Raw genomic sequence first — 20,703 nt, 5'->3', positions numbered from 1 at the left:
CGGGCTCTTTGGGAAGCACCGGAATACTAGGGTGGTTGCTTTATCTGCAAATCATCTACTGAGAAGTTTAGGATATGTGATTTCTCTTTTGGTTATAATAAATGTCCAGTGCCCTCTACCTCACCCATTTGGACCAAGAATCAGAGTCAGTATTGTATAATTTGTCCATCCTTTTCAGTAATGGAAATGATCTAATAGGTTTATCCATTTGATTCATCTAACTTGTTTAGATTTTTGCCTCAGAACTGACTTCCCTGCATATGTTAGGCTAGGTTCTGTGGCTGTTCTTTTGATGCTAGAGACTGAACCCAGGCCTAACTCAGGCACATTCTCTTCACTGAGACCCTGCCCAGCCCCACTGTGTAGGTTTGCTCCTGTGCCTCTTGCTGAGTTAGGAGGTAGAGCCCTCAATGCTCCTTTGGGCTGTGGCCACCACAAGTCCTTCCACACAAATCACAGCTACTCTTTGGAAAAAAGGGGATACTCTCCAAACTGGGGCTTTTCCCAAGATGGTGTATTAAATGTTAGCATGAACTTTAAAAAAGATACAGGTTTTTCCACACTTGGGGTTACCTTATCAATTTAAGTAAAAGGAAAATGGCATTCAAAAGCCTTTATTAGAGTTTCTTAGAGTTATAATTTTGCAAAACTTCTGAGTAGTCATGCTGCATAAGGTTGGATCACATTGATTTGTTTATAGTTTAAAGAAATCAACTATCTTAATGAGTTTAGCAGTTTTATTGAATAATTTAAACACACACATATATAAACTTCTTAAAATGGCCTTTACTCTATGTGAGGCTTATTATTGAATTTTTTTTGCCTTCCATGGTTTGTATCCTCTGAGATATGAAATAAGTGTGTCACTTGCATAAAATATTTTTTTTTCTGAAAAAGAAACAGAAAAGAGGCTCATGGTAACTGTGTTTGCCTTTCAGATCCCCAGCTCAAGGGCATAGTGACCAGGTTGTATTGCAGGCAAGGCTACTACTTGCAAATGCACCCCGATGGAGCTCTGGACGGAACCAAGGACGACAGCACCAATTCTAGTAAGTGACAACCTGGGCCCAGCTGACACAGAGCAGGAGGAGACACTGGGCTGCTACTGGCTCCTTTCTCCCAAAGGGACTCCCTAGAACACTGTTTAGGATTTTACTGAAAACAACTCAGTGCTGTGTGTGTGTGGATGTCACTGTCACTGTGAGCTACATGATGATGGGAAACTCGAATGCACCAGTAAATGTAAAAGTGAATACATTAAAATGAATACATTAAAAGTGAATACAAATATTAATGCAGAAGCGAAAGAAACCCAAGAAATTGTAAGCTGATAATTCCATGCTTCTCACACCAGTTTTCAGACCTTAGAAATAGCTGTTGCCTTCGATGTGTTCTAAGAATCAAGGAAGTATACTAGTGTGTTGAGACGAAAACTGACCACAGATTCTCTTTTTTAAAGCTTTTATTGGTGCACTGTAGTTACACATCATGGTAGAATTCAGAATTATTGAGACAAATGTGCGTGCACAGAACATACGCTTCCCTTGCACACGTTGTTTTATCAAGGCTGTGGCTTCTTCAGGATACCCGTGGAAATTGAAAAGCTACAAGTTATACGTTGTTACAAATAGTAGAAAAATAATTTTTCAGATTATTAGCATTTGACAAGAAAAGATATCTTTCTTGTATAGCAAACATGTAGGCGGTGAGCCTTTAAATATATTGTACAAAATGCTTGCCTACTCTACAGGATTGTGTCTCTGGTTATTTTATTAAAAGTCGACACAACTTTCAGCCAGGCATGATGGCACAGATCTGTAACACCACCAACTCAGAAAGCTGTGGCAGGAAAATGGCACGGTTGAAGCCAGCCTGGGCAACTGAATGGCACCCTACATTAAAATAAAATATAAAAGGGCTGGGGGTGTATCTCGGTGGTAGAGTGACCCTGGATTCAATCCCCAACTCACACATGCATACGCACATTTTAAAAAAAAAGAAAAAGAAAAAGAAAGGTATTGTTGATGAACTTAAGTGCAAAACTGCTAAACAAAATACTAGCAACACATTCAAAACCACATCAAGAAAATCATATATCATGACCAAGTAGGGGTCATCCCAGAGTCGCAAGGCTGGTTCAGCATACAAGAATCAATCCATGTAATTTGTCACTTAGACAGAACCAAAGACAAAAATCACATGGTCATTTCAATAGATGCTGAAAAACACTTGACAAAATTTAACACCCACTTATGCTAAAAGCACTGCAGAGAATCAGAATAAAAAGAACATACCTCAACATCATAAAGAGAGCATACAACAGACACACAAACAACATCATATTAAATGGGGAAAAATGCAAGAAGTACTCCTAAAAACAGGAACAAGAAAGAAAGAAAGACAGAGAGAGAGAGAGAGAGAGAGAGAGAGAGAGAGAAAGTAAGAAAGAGAAAATAGAAAAGAAAGGAGGAAGAAAGAAGGAAAATATTAAAGCCACAACCTTTCATTGACTTAATACTTTTTCAATTTACTATTTCCTCACATTTAAGTTGTGTGGTTAGGCTCTCTCTGGTATTTCTCCTTATTGTTTGTGTTTTCCTATCCAATTTTCTATTTATACCGGCATCTTACTCCTTCTAATTTAACAATAGTTCTAAAATAGCTACACCTTTACTGCTCGAGCAAAAACTGCTTGTATTAGAAGTACTTAATCACAAGAAATCTTACTAGTGGATCAGGAGTAGGTAGGAATCTTTACATTCATTTATAATTTATTCTTCATATATTGAACATTATTCCATGAAGGGAAAGATTTTAATACATATAGTTATATGATAGACACTTCCTATTTTAAATTCTAGTGATCAATTTTCTACTAACACTTACTCAGAGGGCAACTAGTGATATAAAATAAGCTATTTTTATATTTGGGATTTCTATCTATGTGAAATATCAATATTTTTAACTATTATATTTAGTTCTTTTTAGATTTTGGCTACTGTTTCAATTTTTATTTTTCCTTCGAGCATTTTTGATATTTCTTTATTTCTATTTTCCTCTTTTCAATTTTTTTTTTGGCTCTGGTGTTGGAACCCAGGGCCATTCGACTTCCGAGCCACACCCCTTGCCCTTTTTTTTATTCTTTATTTTGAAACAGGGTCTCACCAAGTTGCAGAGGGTCTCACTAAGTAACTGAGGCTGCCCGTGAACCGCGATCCTCTGGTCTCAGACTCCCAAATGCTGGGATTACAAGCATCTGCCATCACGCCCAGCTCTTAATTTTTAATTCTTTCTCTCTATGTCTATTATATCTCCTTTTATATTTTCAAATAAAACATATTTCTCTAACATATTTGTTGGTTGTTTTATTTTTACTTTTTCTTTTTACTTAGGAAAAGAGAAGGTAAAAATTCAGGCATATAAAATAATACGAATCTGGGTGTGGTGGCACACGCTTGTAGTCCCGGTCTTTGGGAGGCTGAGACAGGAGAATCACATTTTGAGGACAGCCCTCAGCTACTTAGTGAGACCCTGCTTCAAAATAAAGAATAAAAAAATAGAACTGAGTACGTAGCTTGGAGGTAGGGTGTAGCTCGGAGGATTCTATCCCCAGTACTATAATAATAATAATAATAATAATAATAATTAATAATAATAATAATAATAATAATAATGAAGCCAGGCTCAGCTACTGAGTGAGGCTCTTAGCAATGTAGTAATACCCTGTTTCCAAATGAAATATAAAAAAGAAAATAATAGGTAGACTTTTACTTATAGGACCAATATCAAACATTGATTGCTTCTTAGAATTTCATCATTAGGTTGAAACTTTTAAAATGACTAAATACCTTACAATTTTTGACCTAAGAATGATACAGGTGTCTTATGGTTCATGCTAATAAATATATATCTGTCAATTTTCTTTTTCCTTCTTTAATCTCTTACCCATTTTTTGGCTAAAAGTTATTTCTTCTTTCTTACATCACAATGGTGGGGTCCTGGAGCTCAGAGGTCCTGCATTCTACTGTTTTTCGTGTCTTCTTATTGTCTTTGGCAAAAGTCTAACAGAACAAAAAAAGTTAGTTTCTGCATCTATGCTTAAATTTGTATAAGCTATGATGTTTCAAAAGATCCATCAGATGAGGAAATTATGTCATTCATTAATATAAACTAATATGACAAAAGTTTTCAACAAGTAAAATAAACTACAGCTATATATAAAAATGCTGCTTTATTGGACTGCTTGGAGAAATGATTTACTACAATCAAAGATTTTATGAATTTTCCCTTAGCTTCTTTATTTCTGTTTACTTATTTGTATGTAGGGTGGGGCAGTGTGTGTGTGGCGGGGAGATAATCCAAATTAGCTGCCCCCAGATGATGAGAATCAAATTCACACTGAGCAGTGTCCAGTAGACATTGTCTTTTAAAAATATATTGCTTTGGAATTGAATGAGCAGCACATTATTTTCTAAATTATGAACATGTTTATATAGACAGAATGTACAAACACACACACACACACACACACACACACACACACACACACCACTTGGGTCTAATTATATAAAGACTATGAGACATTAAGCCAGAAAGATGAGATACTGAGTCTCCACCTTCTGTTCTCTGAGTGCTATCATTTCTTCCTCCTTGTCCAGGAAGGGATGTGAAACGCTAGGTAAGTCTTAAGAGCCTCTGTCCCCTGAGGGCTGCTGAAGACCAGTCCAAGGAGAAAGGGCAGTATAACACTACATAAAAACTAATCCGAACCAATGACATGAGCTGAATTCCTGTGCACAGACCTGGCCCAGAGCGTCATTTCCTACATGTGATTTCTCACTGTATGCGCATTGTAAACCAGTTATGTTAGTTTTGTTACCATTTTCAACATTTGCAGAAACTTAAAGAGGGTGAGATAAAGGTTCTCTCCTCAAAAGGATATTTAAATTGAATAACTAAGAAACTTAATAAAAATTGGCAGGATTATAGCAGATTTGTAAAAGCAATGGGAATTACTAATTAACTCCACTCTTGTGTACTATCACCTTTTTTAATTGAATGTCACCATTTTTAGGATGGATTTTAAGATTATTTTTCCTCTGGTTAATTACTGTAGTCTTAGGAATCTTTATGAAATTTTTAACACTGAAAAAGATTTTTAAAAATAATGATGTGCATTTAAAATGCTGATGTTTATATACTGGTATAGCACTTAAACCTAGCAATTTTTTTCTCAAGCAGAAATCCTCTAAGCATAAGTTAATGTATGGCTTCTAATTAAAGGACAGGCTTTTTGGTTTGAAGAGGGGGGTGGTATAAGTCATAAACATATTTTTATATTTGATAATTCTGAGCAAAAACCAAAGATTAGTCATCCATAAATAGGAAAAAATAGTGAGAAGTAGCCTAAAACTCACCCAGGTATCATCTCGACAGTCACCGATTGACAAAAAAGAAGGCTGGAACCTTCACATCTTTGATCTGAGCTCAACACATTTCCCATTCTACATGGGATTATTTAGAAAGAAAACTCAGAACCACCCTAGGAAGCTGTCTCATCTATGATGGCAGATGAATTGAAAAGAGATAAAAGGGTCTGCTGGTTGGCAAACCTTGATAGCTCTGTCCTCCCAGGAATTCAGAGATCTCTGGGAAGGGAAAAATGGCAAGAAAACTATTGATGATGGGGAAGAGAGAGTAGCAAATTCACTCATCTTTAGCTCCCATGTATCCTCAAAATATCTCTGCAAAAGGAAATGAGCACCCAGGAGACTTCATTGGCACACACATTTCTACAGGTGTATGTTTTTAAAATTCTACTGAGTGTCAACATTACCATGACTTCTGCATTTTACTAGAGAATAGTTTATCCTTCCTCCTAGTTTACCTTTGGGAATTTTTTTTCCTGTCTTTTCAAACTCCATTGTTTCCATTATCATCTAGACTTAATAGGTACTGCAAGTGAGATTGGAATACATGCACACACACGTGTACACACATACATGTACATATATAGATATAGATATATATTTAAACTACAAATGCCATTAGCAGTGTGTGAACATTAAAATAGTTAGGTTTGAATCAGTTAGGTGAGTATAGATTGCATAGACAGACATATCATTATGATTGTAGCTCAAGTTTTCCTCATAAATCAGAAATGTCCTACAGTGACTCATCCTTTCAAAATATAAGGGAAATGCTACAATTTAGGCTTTCTATGCAGATGGCACAATGGCAAGGGATTTCTTGGACTCCAGAATACCATATTTAGTATTAAACAGTAAAGATAAGAAACATCTTTCTTCCAAAGATAAATAATACTCGAAATCCTCTGAAAGAGAGACTATCATTGGTTTATATACTGACAGCAAATATCTAACTTAAAATACACACACACACGTGTACACACATGCAAACACACATATGTACGCATACCCTGAGTGTTCTTCTAGAGGTAATTATCTGTGGCCATGGCTTGCTATTTTCCTATCATCTTCAAATCTTGGGAACTGCAATATGTAATCAGTGGAAGAGAGGGTGTAACTTGCTTCACCCTATTAAGAGAAAACATGTACCCAAGAATAAAAAAGAACACAATTTATACAGTTAGCTCTTAATTATGTTCTCAGTAGACCCTTAGAATGAAATCAAAATTGCCCACAATTTTCAAGTGACTTGTCTTTTGTGGAATACAGTTGAAAGCCTGAAGTTAAGATATTGTTCTTAGCCTATATCAGGGTGTGGTGGTACATTCTTGTAATCCCAGCATTTTGGAGGCTGAAACAGGAGGATCACAGTACAAGGTCAGCCTCAGCTACTACTTAGTGACGCCCTTTGCAACTCAGTGAGAATTTGTTTCCAAATAAAGAATAAAAAATACGACTGGGGGTGTAGCTCTGAGGTAGAATGCCCCTGGGTTCCATCTCAGTAACACACACACACACACACACACACACACACACACACACACACACACAGTTAAGATATTTACTTATACGTTAACTACAACACTTTAATGGTTTCAAGGCCTGTCCTGTCTGTAGTTCTGAGAATTAGATTTGAGTTAAGAAAAATGTGATCAGAACAGATAACCCCACTGTAGATAATTAACAGTTCTCTTATGAATGTATCTATGACCAAATTATTCCAGACATCAGGCTGTTATCACCAAAAATGATGTCATTAGATCCATTACACACAAAATAAAAATGTAACAGTAGCATCAGTAGCATGGAAATGCACTAAAGGAGTATTAAGAGTTTTAAAAAGGCCAATTATGCCTGGCATGGTGGCACACACTTGTAATCCCTGCACTTGTGAGGCGGAGACAGGAGGATTGCACAGGTTCAAAGCCAGCCTCACTGGCTTAAGAGATCCTGTTTCCAAATAAAAATATAAAATAGGTCTGGGAGTATAGCCTGGAGGTAGAAGGGTTCCATCCCCAGTACCACCAAAATAATAATAAAAAAAAGACCAATTATAATCTGAGAGTGATGGCAGCTAAAAAAAAAAAAAAAGGATCAGATTGTTAGAGGCCAGCCTCAGCAATTTAGTGAGGCCCTCAGCAAATAGAGCTGGTAGCTGGGTGTGGTGGCACACGCTTGTAATCCCCATGCTTGGGAGGTGGAGACAGGAGGATTGCGCAGGTTCGAAGCCAGCTGCAGTGGCTTACGAGATCCTATTTCCAAATAAAAAAGTATAAAAAATAGGTCTGGGAGTGTAACCCGAGGCAGAAGTGTTTCCAGGAACCCCAGCACCACCAAAAATAAATAAATAATAAAATAAAATAAAATAGAGCTTGTAGTGTAGCTCAGAGGTAAAACACCTCTGGGCTCAACCCCCAATAACCCTCCCTCCCCATACACACAAACACAAATTAATTATAACATCGCTATCTGCACTGTGGAAAAATATACAAAATCACTTTATTGACAAAGGGAGAAACAAAATATAAAAACAGAAATGAGTTTTTATCTCTTACGTAGGTAAAACTGAGCACCTTTTAGTTCTTTACTCATAGTTTTATAATACTAATACCAACATTGTGTCCCTAAAATGTGCATACACTTCAGTTTGATTAGTTCTTCCTAAATTTAGCCAGCCAGCAGGTGCACATCTTTTGCTGGCTTGATCGGCAGATCATGTTGGTTCTGCAAAAGTAATTTAGTCTGGGCATGACCTTTATGACTTCTGCCCTGCACTGCACTGCAAAAACTAGCCACACCTTCCATGTGAGAGATCGGAATAAGCATTCAACCTGGACTTTCAACATTCTGTTCTTGGAGAAATCTTCCTGGGCGATTTCCTTTGGAATCAAATGGTCAGAGGCTGTGATTCTAGAATCAGGATCACAGGCTCCGTGCTATTTATTATCTCACCAATTATTCCCAATGCTGCAGGCAAGACCAGGAAGAAAACTGCCAAATGGAAGGCAAAGTGCTCATTTTGCCTATGTCAGGAACTTCATTCTAAAGAGAAATAAATGTTACTTACCTGGAACTTCTCAGAGCTTAGCCATCCAGATGATGTCCATTAAAATAAAAGAAAGAGGAAGAAAGCTATAGCGATTCTGTGCTTCTTCCTGGCCACTCATGACGACCATGCTTGTTTTTGCAGCCCTGTTCAACCTCATCCCAGTGGGACTGCGAGTTGTCGCTATCCAGGGAGTGAAGACAGGGTTGTACATAGCCATGAATGGAGAAGGTTACCTCTACCCCTCAGTAAGTAACGCGCCGAATACACCGGGGGCAGAAATGGCAGGAACAGGAGCAGCGCCGCAGCAGCAACAATAAGAAGGCTGCCTGTTGATAACGCCACTTTTGCTTTACTATCTGAGCTTTATCAGAATGTTAGAGGAGCGGTCATTATTCCTCAATGTTTGGCAATATGAGTCCATCTAGAGGAAGAGTCATAGAAGGTTTCAAACTGTGTGTTTTCTGTGTTTTCAAAATGGAGCTGGTTCATGGGAAAGTGACCAGTTTTGAAAGATTTCTATATGTTTTCTTTTTATTATTTTAATTGACATAACAAATGTGAATATTTATGGCGAATAATGTGATGTTTCTATTCATCTACACTTTGTAAGAAGATTGGCTTAAGCTAACATATCCATCATCTCAACAACATAAGTTTTTGTAGGGAAGCTGTTAAAATTTTACTCTTTTTGTAATTTTGAAGTATATATAACTAACTCATGTCAACATGCAGTAAAATGGATGTTCTCACACGAAAAATCTAAAAATGTAGCTGGGCGTGTTGGTGCACGCTTGCAATCCCAGCATTCGGAAGGCTGAGACCGGAGGATCGTGGTTCGCGGACAGCCTCAGCTACTACTTAGTGAGGCCCTGTTTCAAAATACAGAATAAAACAAAAATTAAACTTTTGGAAAGGATATAATATGTGAGTTCTAAGAAAGAGGGAGAGACAAAAGTACAGTTTTGCCTCACCACTACCAGAAATTTGTTCCAAGATCCCCAATGGAACCCCAAATCCATGGATACTAATGCCTCTATGTAAAATGGTATGGTATTTTCATATAACCTACCCAAATTCTCTTAAATATTGTGAATCATTGCTGGACTGCTTACAGTATCCCATGCATTGTGAATGCTGCATGAATAGTTATTGTGTGATGTTGTTTAGAGAATAATAACAAGAAAAAAGTCTATATATTCGGTACAGACAAAAATTTTTTTCAATGGTTTTGATATGTTTGGTTGAATCCACTGTTGCCGAACTTGTGGATAAAGAAGACTGACTATATCTGTTTAGAAATTAGAATTTAAATAGTGTAAATATTTTACTGGAAATACAGCTACTTCTAATATTGAAATGCATATTTCATGAAAATCTAAGAACGTCAAGAACGTCTACCTGTTTTGTGTTAATATTTATTAAAAGTTGAGTACATTTCTGGCCATGTAGTCTTGACTAGAATATCTTCTATTAACAAATAATTTGCATTCATGTGTGTTGTATTCATACTTTATAATAGTTAGAATTCATTTTGGCCACCAGACCAAGCCACAAAGGCTAAAATGAAGATGATTCTTTCCACTATTCCTGGAGCAGAATTTGATAAAATTTTTTTCCATTTTTATTCGTGCATTATATTCATATATCATATTGGGGTAAAAAACTTGTGTGTACAGACATGTACACATCACTGATTTAACCCCTACCCAATTCCCACCCCATTCCCTCCCCGTCCCTCCCTCCCTTGCTCGGCTTAGTGGTTGACTTCGATATGTTTAAGTACATTGTGTGTTTTAGAGATTTTCCTCTTCCCCCTCCTTTCTCCTTTAGGTCGCCTATGACCCATTTCTCCCTAACTCTCACATATTTTAAATGTCTTAAAATAAGCGCTTATTTGAGTTTGCATATCATTCTTATATATACTCTTTTAAAGTTCACTGTTATTAGGTATCACCAACAAAATAATAATTTATATCTATATATGGAAATATATGTTTGTATGTTCAAATATAAACATGGAGAAAAGAGAGAGAGAGAGAGAGAGAGAGAGAGAGAGAGAGAGAGAGAGAGAGAGATATCTTCAACAGAAACCTTCTCTGGGGGCCTTCCAGGAAAGGTGATCTATTTTCCCCAGCAAGTGTGGGAAACCCTGTCAGAGGGAAAGTTGCTGGGAGCTGGGAGCTGTGGATTCCCTCACAGGAGCCTAAAAACAACACAGGCTGCCTGTGTTCCAGGCTCTTATCTGGGTTCCCTGAAGGGCATTCCCACACGCAGAGCTGGCCCTACATTATGCAAATGATGTGCCTCTCCTTGATGAACACGCGGGCGGCCCATTCTAAGCAGGATGAAGCTAGAATTTCTTTTGCTCTACCATTTAGAAAAAATATACCAGTACAAATGAAGACCATTTTCTAAAGAGGACTCATTTCAGATACAAGTCAGTTTTATTGATTTGACATTTGTTCTGTTTTGGCTTCTCCTTTTATCCACAGTAATCTAGGAGAGGTCTAAAAATCCCCCGCTGCATATCTGCTTTCTCTCTCTCTCTCTTTCTTTCTCTCTCTCTCTCTCTCTCTCTCTCTCTCTCTCTCTCTCTCTCTCTCTCTCCCTCCCTCCCTCCCTCCCTCTCCCTCTCTCCTTCTCTCTCTCTCTCCCTCCCTCTCCCTCTCTCCTTCTCTCTCTCTCTCCCTCCCTCTCCCTCTCTCCTTCTCTCTGTCTCCCTCTCCCTCTCCCTCTCTTTCTCTCCTCTCCCTCTCTCCCTCCCTCCTTCTCTCTCTCTCCCTCTCTCCTTCTCTCTGTCTCCCTCTCCCTCTCCCTCTCTTTCTCTCCTCTCCCTCTCTCCCTCCCTCCTTCTCTCTCTCTCCCTCTCTCCTTCTCTCTCTACCTCTCCCTCTCTTCTTCTCCTCTCCCTCTCTCCCTCCCTCCCTCTCTCCTTCTCTCTCTCCCTCTCTTCCTCTCCTCTCCCTCTCTCTCCTTCTCCCTTCCTCCCTCCCTCTATAATTTTGCAACATGGCAGTACTTTGAGATATATATTGTTGTCAGGGGGGAATTATGTTCATTTTATAATTTTGCTATTGAGAGTGAAGCTTTTTTATTTTGGGCCCATAAGCTTGGGAATGGATGCCATTCTTGCTTCAGGGTACAGTGTATCATCGAGTATGTGTTTAGAATCAAATGCTAGTTTTGTTTGATGTCATCGAAGGAGTACAGTAATCATAGAGATGAGAAGAGTCTTGGCTGCCAGTCCAGTCCCCAGCATTTTGACTATGGCTTCCCTGACCAAGAATCTGGTGTCATGGCAGAGTTGTGGCTGACGTGCTTGCACAGAATGCATCCTGGTAGCCATTTCTGCCTTCTCCCTTGACACATTGTCTTCTGCCATTCTCCAGGTTCTTGGCTTCTGGGCCTCCATGTTGCCTTGACTCTCTGACATTGTTTCTCCTCTTACCATCTCAAATGTGCTCCAAATCCAGTCTGTTCAAAGACACTGTGCTTGCCCAGGTATACCCTAAGAGATCTATCTCCTCTGCCTGGGTTCAGGCCCTAATAATCTTCAACCACCTTACAGAAAAAGGACTTAGATAAAAACCAAAAATAATTTCAAGTCTTTAATAATACCCCATAAAATACTTTATTTGAACTTCAAATATTTTATTTTCCATAATTATTTATTCTATCCTAGTCCAGTGGTACATGCCCGTGATCCCAATACTTATGAGGGTGAGACCAGAGGATTGGAGGTTTTAGGCTAGCATCAGCAATTTAGTGAGATCTTATTTCGAAATAAAAAATAAAAGAGCTGTGGGTGTACCCCGGAGATAAAATCCCCCTGGGTTCAATCCCCAGTAAGCACACACACACACACACACACACACACACACACACACACACAAAGCAGCTACTAAAATAATAATATAAAGACAGATACAATTATTTTTTATATAATAATGATCATTATACTTAGATCATAGTAATAATGGAGATACTGGCCACCCTGCCTAGTGCTATTCCATACACAGATTAGTCCATTTAAACCTTTCCACAATGCTTTTTTTTTTTAAGCAAATACAATTAAAATGCAGATAGTTAAAGAATATGCAGGCAGTAAGAATCTGCCCAAAATCATGCAGGTAGTGGATGGGGAAGATTGTATTAAAGCACAGTTAGTCTGACTCAGTAGTTGACATTTTAAACTGTGTTTCAATGTTTTCTTGTGTGCTCAATATTTTTTATAAGATGATCTGGCACCTACTCTAACGTGCAGCTATAAGCACATTGTATGTAATCAAAACCTTTAAGGAATTGTTGGCTAAAGAATAAGATTCATTTTAGAACAATAATTAAGAAGTATTATCTGAAATATAATGCTTCCTTATAAAAGACTTAAATAAAAAGTAAACAATTACAGGAAATTACATTAATTGGGAAGATGTTTAATTACATACATGGATATTTAATATTCTTATATATTTTAATATTCTTATATATATTGCATTTAATACTTGAGCTTTAAATTTTATTGTTTATTATTTGTTTGTTTGTTTTGTGGTACTAAGGATGGAACCCAGCAAGGGGCGTTCTACCTCTAAGCAACACCCTCAAACCTATTTTTTTATTCTCTATTTTGAAACAGGGTCTCACTAAGTTGCAAAGGGCCTCACTAAGTAGCTGAGGCTGGCTGTGAACAGTGATCCTCCTGTCTCAGCCTCCAGAATGCTGGGATTACAAGCGTGTGCCACCACGTTCGGCACTGAGCTTTAAATTTTAAAAGCTGAAACAGACATTGTTAACCCCACTAAGAAGTTTTGAATTAATTTAGTAAATGTTTTAAAATGACAACATTAATATCAGATTAAAGAAAAGAGGTATTGAAGGGTTAATATGAGAAATGAAGTTATCTTGCTTTATGTTTATGCCTACTTTTAAGAAAAAAAATGGCTTAATGTTTGTGCAGTGTGCACTGTTGTCCAATATAGAGCCAGATCTTATTAAAGGTCTATAGATTTAGAATATAAGCAATAAAAGAGCCAAGTCATTCAAAGTGAATTATGTTAAATGAAAATCCCACCTGTGACATGACTCTAGGTATATATTTCTCTATTTGTATTTTAGGAAGTAACTCTTATAAGCCTTTGGTATCCAAATAAAGATATTCAATGTGTCAGATAATTCTACCTCAGGGGGACAAAAAATAAGTTATCTTGACTGCAGTGTCAATAATTGCATTTCCATTGCTGAAAGCACTTGTTCCCTGTGGAATCTATTCTTCAGTATGACAGTAGTTATTTTGTTTGTGGTCATAATGATTATAATATGTTACTTGATATGTGTCTGAAAAAATACTATGTCACATATAAATCATTTGCTTGCAGGTATAATACAAGCTAAAAGTCAGAGAACAGAAAGCAAAAAAGAAACATTTTGTGCAAGAATTAGTTTAAAATGATGTTTAAGGGTTAAAGAAGCAGGTGTCATGCCTCATGCCTTTAATTCCAGTACTTCAGACACTGAGACTGGAGGATCACAGGTTTGAGGCCAACTCCAGCAAGTTAGTGAGACCCAAGCAACCTAGCAAGACTCTGTTTTAAAATAAAAAAAATAAAAAGAATTGTGGGCGTGCCCTAGAGGTAAAATGCCCCTAGGTTCAATCCCTATCACCAGGAAAAATTTTTAAAAAGTATATTTTAGCCAACTATAAACAATGTATAATGCTAAAGGGAACAGTCTAGTTTACTTTGTTTTGTTTCGGTTGGTTGGTTTGTTCCCTAATAACCTGTGACTTGGAGAAATTCTGACAAAAAGCCCAGGTTCAGAAAGAAGATTCTAGAAACTAACGAGAAATTTGGAATGAAAGGAAATGATCACTCATTATGTGGGCAGCAGTGAAGAAGAGTTGAAGTTGTGTTTCTAATAAAGAAAAAAGAGGGAAGGAAGAAAGGAAAGAAGGGAGGGAGGAAGGAAACGCAGTTGGTGGCTCCAGGGATGGAGCCCTGAGCTTTCTTCAGAACACGTGGGTTCTGGATATACAGCTAATGCCTGTATTACAACTACCCAGTCTCACTGGGTATCTGTCTTAATCTTAAAATTATAATTTCCATTGGATGCTTAAGTTAATTTCAAGGTTTAATTTTAATCTGACATTTTTTTTTTCAACAAAGTAAAAATTTTACCAAAAAAAAAAAAAAAAGTATAATTGAGCTGGGCATGGTGGCACAAGCTTGTAACCCCAGCATTTGGGAGGCCTAGACAGGAGGATCGCAGTTCGTGGCCAACTTCAGCTACTTAGCAAGGCCCTTTGCAACTCAGTGAGACCCTGTTTCAAAATAAGGAATCAAAAATAGGGCTGGGGGTGTCACTCAGAGGCAGAATGCCCCTGGGCTCCATCCCCAATACATGTATGTATGTATGTATGTATGTATGTATGTAAACACATTCATATATATATATATATATATATATATATATATATACACATTATACATACATACTGTTTTTATTTTATTGCAGCCTGGTAATTATAAGAATGTTGTTTTACTAATGGTGCCCTACGTGTCTCTCTCAGTCATATGCCAGCAAATCCCAATGAATCCAATTAATCCCAATTAATATCTCTATCTTATGTTGGTTTTTTAAAATATGATTTTTGTGCATATATTTTCATATTATAATGTAAATCATGCTGACAGAGATACACATGCACACAGTACTTGGTGGGTGCTCTCCACCACCACCCCATTTCCTCTTTTACCAATACAGATTATTGAGTTTGGCATTGGCATTTTTACATATGTACATATAGCCAATGGTAGTTTTCTATTAATGAACCTCACTCTTCACCCTCACCTCCCTTAGACCATCTCCCTGGCTCCACTGAGGTGTCTCCTCCATAATATGGAGTCTCTCTGGAATCCAAGTTACTCCCTAGCTTGCACATTTTAGAGAAAATATATGACTCTTCACTCCCCGTGACTGGCTAATCTCACTTAACTTGTTTTCCGGGCTTTTTCATTTTCTTGCAAATGGCATAATTTTTTTCTTCTTTATTGCTGAGTCGAATCCCATGGTGTGTGTTTCCCAAAATTTTATAATCCACTTATTTGTTGATGGATACCTAAGTTGGTTCCATAATTTGGCTATTGCTACTTGTACTGCTATGAACATAGCTTTGCACATATTACTATAGTTCTCTAATTTCAGTCCCTATAGAAAGATATCCAGGAGTGATAGAGCTGGGTTATATGGTGGGTCCGTTCCCAGTTTTTTTTGTTGTTGTTGTTGTTTTGTTTTTTCCCCATACTGGGATTTCTGGCAGCCCTTCTACCTCTGGGCTACACTCCCAGACCTATTTTATATTCTTTTTATTTGGAAACAGGGTCTCTTAAGCCAGTGTAGCTGGCTTTGAACCTGCACAATCCTTCTGTCTCTGTCTCCCAAGCATGGGATTACAAGCATGCGCCACCACGCCCGGCCCATTCCTAGTTTTTTGAGGAATCTCCATACTGATCTCCATAGGAGCAGAGCTAATTTGAAATCCCACTAACAGTGTACAGGAGTTTCAATTTCCTGACATCCTTGCCAATACTTACTGTTTTGTTTTAAAATTTTGACGATTGCCATTCTGATTGGGATTAGATGGACTCTCAGTGTACTTTTGATTTGCATTGCTCTGATTGCTAATGATGTTGAACATTTTTTATGTATCGGCCATTTGTATCTCTTCTTTTGTGAAATGTCTATTCAATTCAATTGCCCATTTCTTGATTAATTTTTTTAGTGTAAAGTCTTTTAAGTTCCTTGTATATTCTAGGTATTGGTCCTCTATCAGAGGGATAGCTGGCCAAGATCTTCTCCCACTCTGTAGGCTTTCTCGTTATACTCTTGATGATTTACTTTGATGAAAAGAAACTTTTTTAGTTTAATGCCATCCCCCACTTATTCTTGTTTTAATTACTGAGCTGTAGGGGTAATGTTGAAGGAGTTTCTACCTGTGTCTATAATTTGGGCTTTTGAGCCTATGCCCTCCTCTAGTTGCTTCATAGTCTTTGGTCCAACTTCCAGGTCTTTGATCCATCTTGAGTTGACTCTTGTGCATGGTCAGAGGTAAGGATTTAATTCCATTTTTCTACAGCTGGATAAACAGTTTTCCCAAGATACCTCCAGAAAAGAAAAAATACAGTCCAATAATATTGATGAACATAGATGCAAAAATGTTTAAAAAATACTAGTCATGTTCATTCAAAACCACATCAAGAAAATTGTACAACATGACCAAGTTGGTTTCATCCCAGGAAAGCAAGGCTGGTTCAACATATGTAAATAAATACATTTTATTCACTACATAAATAGAACTAAGGACAAAATTCACAGGATCATCTCAATAGATGCTGAAAAAGCATTTGTCAAAATCCAACACTCATTCATATTAAAAAATTGTAAAAAGTAAGAATAGAAAGAATGGACCTCAAGGTTATTAAGGCAATATACAATAAACTCAAAGCCAACATCATATTGAACAGGGGAAAATTGTAGAAATTCCCTTTAAAATCAGGAACATACAAGGATGCCCACTGTCACCACTCCTTTTCAATATAGACTTCAAGACTCTTGCCAGAGCAATAAGAAAAGAGAAGGATATCAAAGGAATTCAAATAGAAAAAGAAGAATTAAATTATCTTTATTTGCAGACAACACAATTCTATATTTAGAAGACCCAAACAACTCAACCAAAAGACTACAAGAGCTTTCAACAAAATAGAGGAATACAAAGTCAACCTAAAATATTACTACCTTTTCTATAATGCCAACCATAAATGCACTGAGAAAGAAATCCAGAAAACAATTCCATTAAAACCAATAAAATGCCTAGGACTAAACCTAACCAAGGAGGAAAAAGATCTCTATAATAAGAATTATAAAATGCTAAAGAAAGAAATTGAAGTTATTAGAAGATGGAAAGATCTCCATTGCTCTTGGAGAGGGAAAATAAATATTATCAAAATGGTCTACCAAAAGTGACCCACAGTGTCAATGTAATGCCTATCAAAATATCAGTGTCGTTCTTTACAGACCTAGAAAAATCAGGTTTCTACTTCTGTAAATTTTATATTTAGAAACATAAAATATTTTATATGTAGAAACAAATTTATGTTTAAAAACACAAAAGATCTAGAATAGGCAAAGCAATTCTTGGCAATAATTTTATGCAGGAGGCATCATAATTCCGAATTTCAAATTATACTACAGAGCTATAGTAATTTAAACAGCATGGTATTGGCACAAAACATACATATAAACCAATAAAACAAAATAAAAGATACAGAAATAAATACACCCACACTTATTCCCAATTAAATTTAGGCAAAGGTGCCAGGCCCATATGTTGAAGTAAAGACAGCCTTTTCAACAAATGATTTTTTTTGGTGTGTGGTGCTGGGGATTGAACCCAGGGGCATTCTTCCTCTAAGTTATACCCCCAGACCAATTTTTTTTTATTTCTTTATTTTGAAACAGGGTCTCACTAAGTTGCAGATGATCCTCCTGTCTCAGCCTCCCAAATGCTGGAACTAATGATTTTTTAATAAATCCCCCCCCAAAAAAAATACATGGCTACTGTGTTGTGCAAACATCAGGGCTCATAAGATTACTTGGAAAGCCAGAGAAAATGCAGAGTTTCTGGATTAACCTATTGATTAATTCAGCTAAATGGGTTTGGTGGGAGGTTCTGGAGGCTGCATTTTATTAAATGTCACCCTCCCCAGCTTCCTATGTGATATGAATCAATACATTTTATTCACTACATAAATAGAACTAAGGACTAAATTGACACTTCAGTAATCAACAGCCACACATGCATTGCAATGGTCCAGGGAGGGGTAACACTAGACAAAGGTGGTGAGAACAAAGCTGGGTTGGTTCGGATGGGTAAAGAGCCCAGGTTGGAGGTAGCAGTCTTTAGTTTGGCCATGGTGACGATCACTCCTTCATTTTAAGGAAGAGTTTACTTTGTTTCTGGTCCTGGAAGTGTTTGTCCAGCACTCTTGTATCAAGCAGCCAGGGAATCTGACGGATATTGAAATTCTGGGAAACCTTGGAAAGAAATACATGGTGCCCAAGTGTGGGTGACGAAGCCACAGCTCACTCTGGTCTGACTTGCTCAAGAGGAGGTCTTCTGGAATGCTTTGTACACAGGAAATAGATCCCCGGAGGATGATACTGCCTAGAGGAGCTGCCACACTCAGCTTTGGACCTCTCAATTTGCCCACACGATGCCCAGTGGATTCTAGTTCCAATCCATGACTATGGATGATGCGGATGTCCCTGTTTCCTGAAAGAGTGAATCAAGCCAAGTGCCATCTTACAAGGATGTGCAGAGGAAGAGCATTGATCTGTGACAGAGGGTAACTGACTTCCTTTTCCTGCTTCTGAGATGAAGACAAAGCAGAAAGTCGATGGCATCACTGCAGTGAACTTAGATATCAGAAGGAACTTTATTAAGTAGCCCAACAAGTTGAGAAAGGCTTCTAATAGATTTCACTTGGTTCTTAATATTTAGAATTGCTAGAAAGAATTTTGGAGGATGAAACCTAGAACTAGATGGCTTAAATTCTGAACTTGTTCCCTTATAAAAATCAGGCTAATACGAGAAGGGATTATCAGATTTTTAAATCCAATTAGTGGTTTGCAAACCTCAACCCATGGAAGGCTTGTTCGTGTTGCATTGTAGATACCCAGAGCTGGGACTGCTGACCCAGCAGATCCCAAGACCTCAGTTCAGCAAGTGCAGCATGCTCAGAGAATCACAATATTAAACCTACACTCCAGGCCTGTCCAGCACCGGCACCTGAAGGAACACACTTTGATAAATGCAGGTATACCTTGCTGTTTCAAAAACCATGACTGTAAAGTGGTTTGCTTTTATGCTTACCTTTGATAATGATGATTGTTGATGTTGACATCCCTTCTAGGGAGCAGAATGGTGGGACCTCAGGTAGTTCCCACCTTTCCCTGGACCCAGTGGGCTGGCCAGTGAGGTGGTGTATGGAGAAATGTCCTGGCTGTGCTCACTGTACTCAGCGTGGGCAAGAACAGGACTAGAAACTTGTCCTTGTCACCAGGATGATCTAAGGAAAGACAAGGAATGTGCTGAGACTTGAGAAAGGAAAAACATTGGATTTCCAACCAATAATCACTGCGTTGTAATTCTGAAAAAGAGAAGGGGACTACACCAGGAAGGACCCTGCCTAAGACAGTCAGTGATGGCCTGTTTGACACCTAAAGAGTGGACTGAAGTGCATTCCTGTGGACCATTGCTATCAGAAAGATTCTTCAGCATCTTTAAAGCAGAGCTGCTTCCAAAGTTAATGCCTTTTAGGTTTTAGGAAAATACTGATAAAATAAGATATGTATATTTGATACATTGCTTAGTAAATTGTAACCAATTGTTTTCCTAGCCAGAGACTTCATTTTGTTTGTACATATGTAGGATCTTTTAACATAAGTCCCATTTCTGGGAGAGAAAACACTTCCTTCTCCTTCCTTCCTGGGCAACTAGTAGTTCCTTAGTGCTAAGCGAAGCACAAGCTTCCTTTGAGCTTCGTTTTCATTTGGCAGGAGAGACTTGATCCCAAATGGACCTATCATTATAAAGTTTCTTACCTATATCCCAAACCCTAATATCTATTAACAAAAGTTAAATATATATCACAAAGGGTCTACCAAGAATATATGGAAAATGATTTTTACTCAGTGTAGTCACATGTAAATAGATGCTAAAAATTGAAGCTCTTGTTATGCATCATGAATTTGTTTAAATGCTCATTCAGCCAACATTTATCTTATGCCTCACATTGGCAGCTAGTGAGCTCTATGTGTTGGAGCTGAAAGATAAATGGAAAATTGTGATATTAAACAAAACAAAGCAGAAACACTGACAATGTAAGACACAGGAGTAGGAGTTAAGTCAAAAATATCTTGACAAGATGAATGTCATACACCTGGCCTTTTGCCAGCCCTTATGAGTCCAGAAATAGAGTCGTCCATTTTCTCTCAGTTCCTTAATTGTGAAGGCTATGGAGGGAGTCTTTAATCTATGGTTCTTGATCAGTGATTGTTAAGATGGAATAAATTTGCACAGAAGATTTTATTACATGATTCTGTGAAGGACCTGCATGTCCCTGGTATTTCTAGGCATATCATTTATCATTTTTCCCCACTGAAAAGTGATGT

The 20,703-nt window shown here is 37.7% G+C and overlaps 1 protein-coding gene across 3 annotated transcripts in view; it reads left to right on the top strand.

Moving 5' to 3' along the window:
• The window catches only part of FGF14 (fibroblast growth factor 14), a gene marked incomplete at both ends in the record, with an annotated part of 678,725 nt that overhangs the window by 513,215 nt on the left and 144,807 nt on the right, over nt 1-20,703 (top strand). For 2 of the 3 annotated variants that reach the window (XM_080689521.1, XM_080689522.1), the window contains 2 exons: nt 939-1,049; nt 8,620-8,723. In XM_080689521.1, coding sequence (XP_080545647.1) covers nt 939-1,049; nt 8,620-8,723 — 215 coding nt within the window. The remainder of the gene's footprint in view (nt 1-938; nt 1,050-8,619; nt 8,724-20,703) is intronic. The other variant, XM_080689523.1, reaches the window with a different exon arrangement.

The sequence above is a fragment of the Muscardinus avellanarius genome (assembly GCF_963383645.1).
Source record: "Muscardinus avellanarius genome assembly, chromosome: 2".
Classification (NCBI taxonomy): domain Eukaryota; kingdom Metazoa; phylum Chordata; class Mammalia; order Rodentia; family Gliridae; genus Muscardinus; species Muscardinus avellanarius.
The sequence above is the reverse complement of the archived record's forward strand: the minus strand, read 5'-3'. Positions and strand labels throughout refer to the sequence as shown.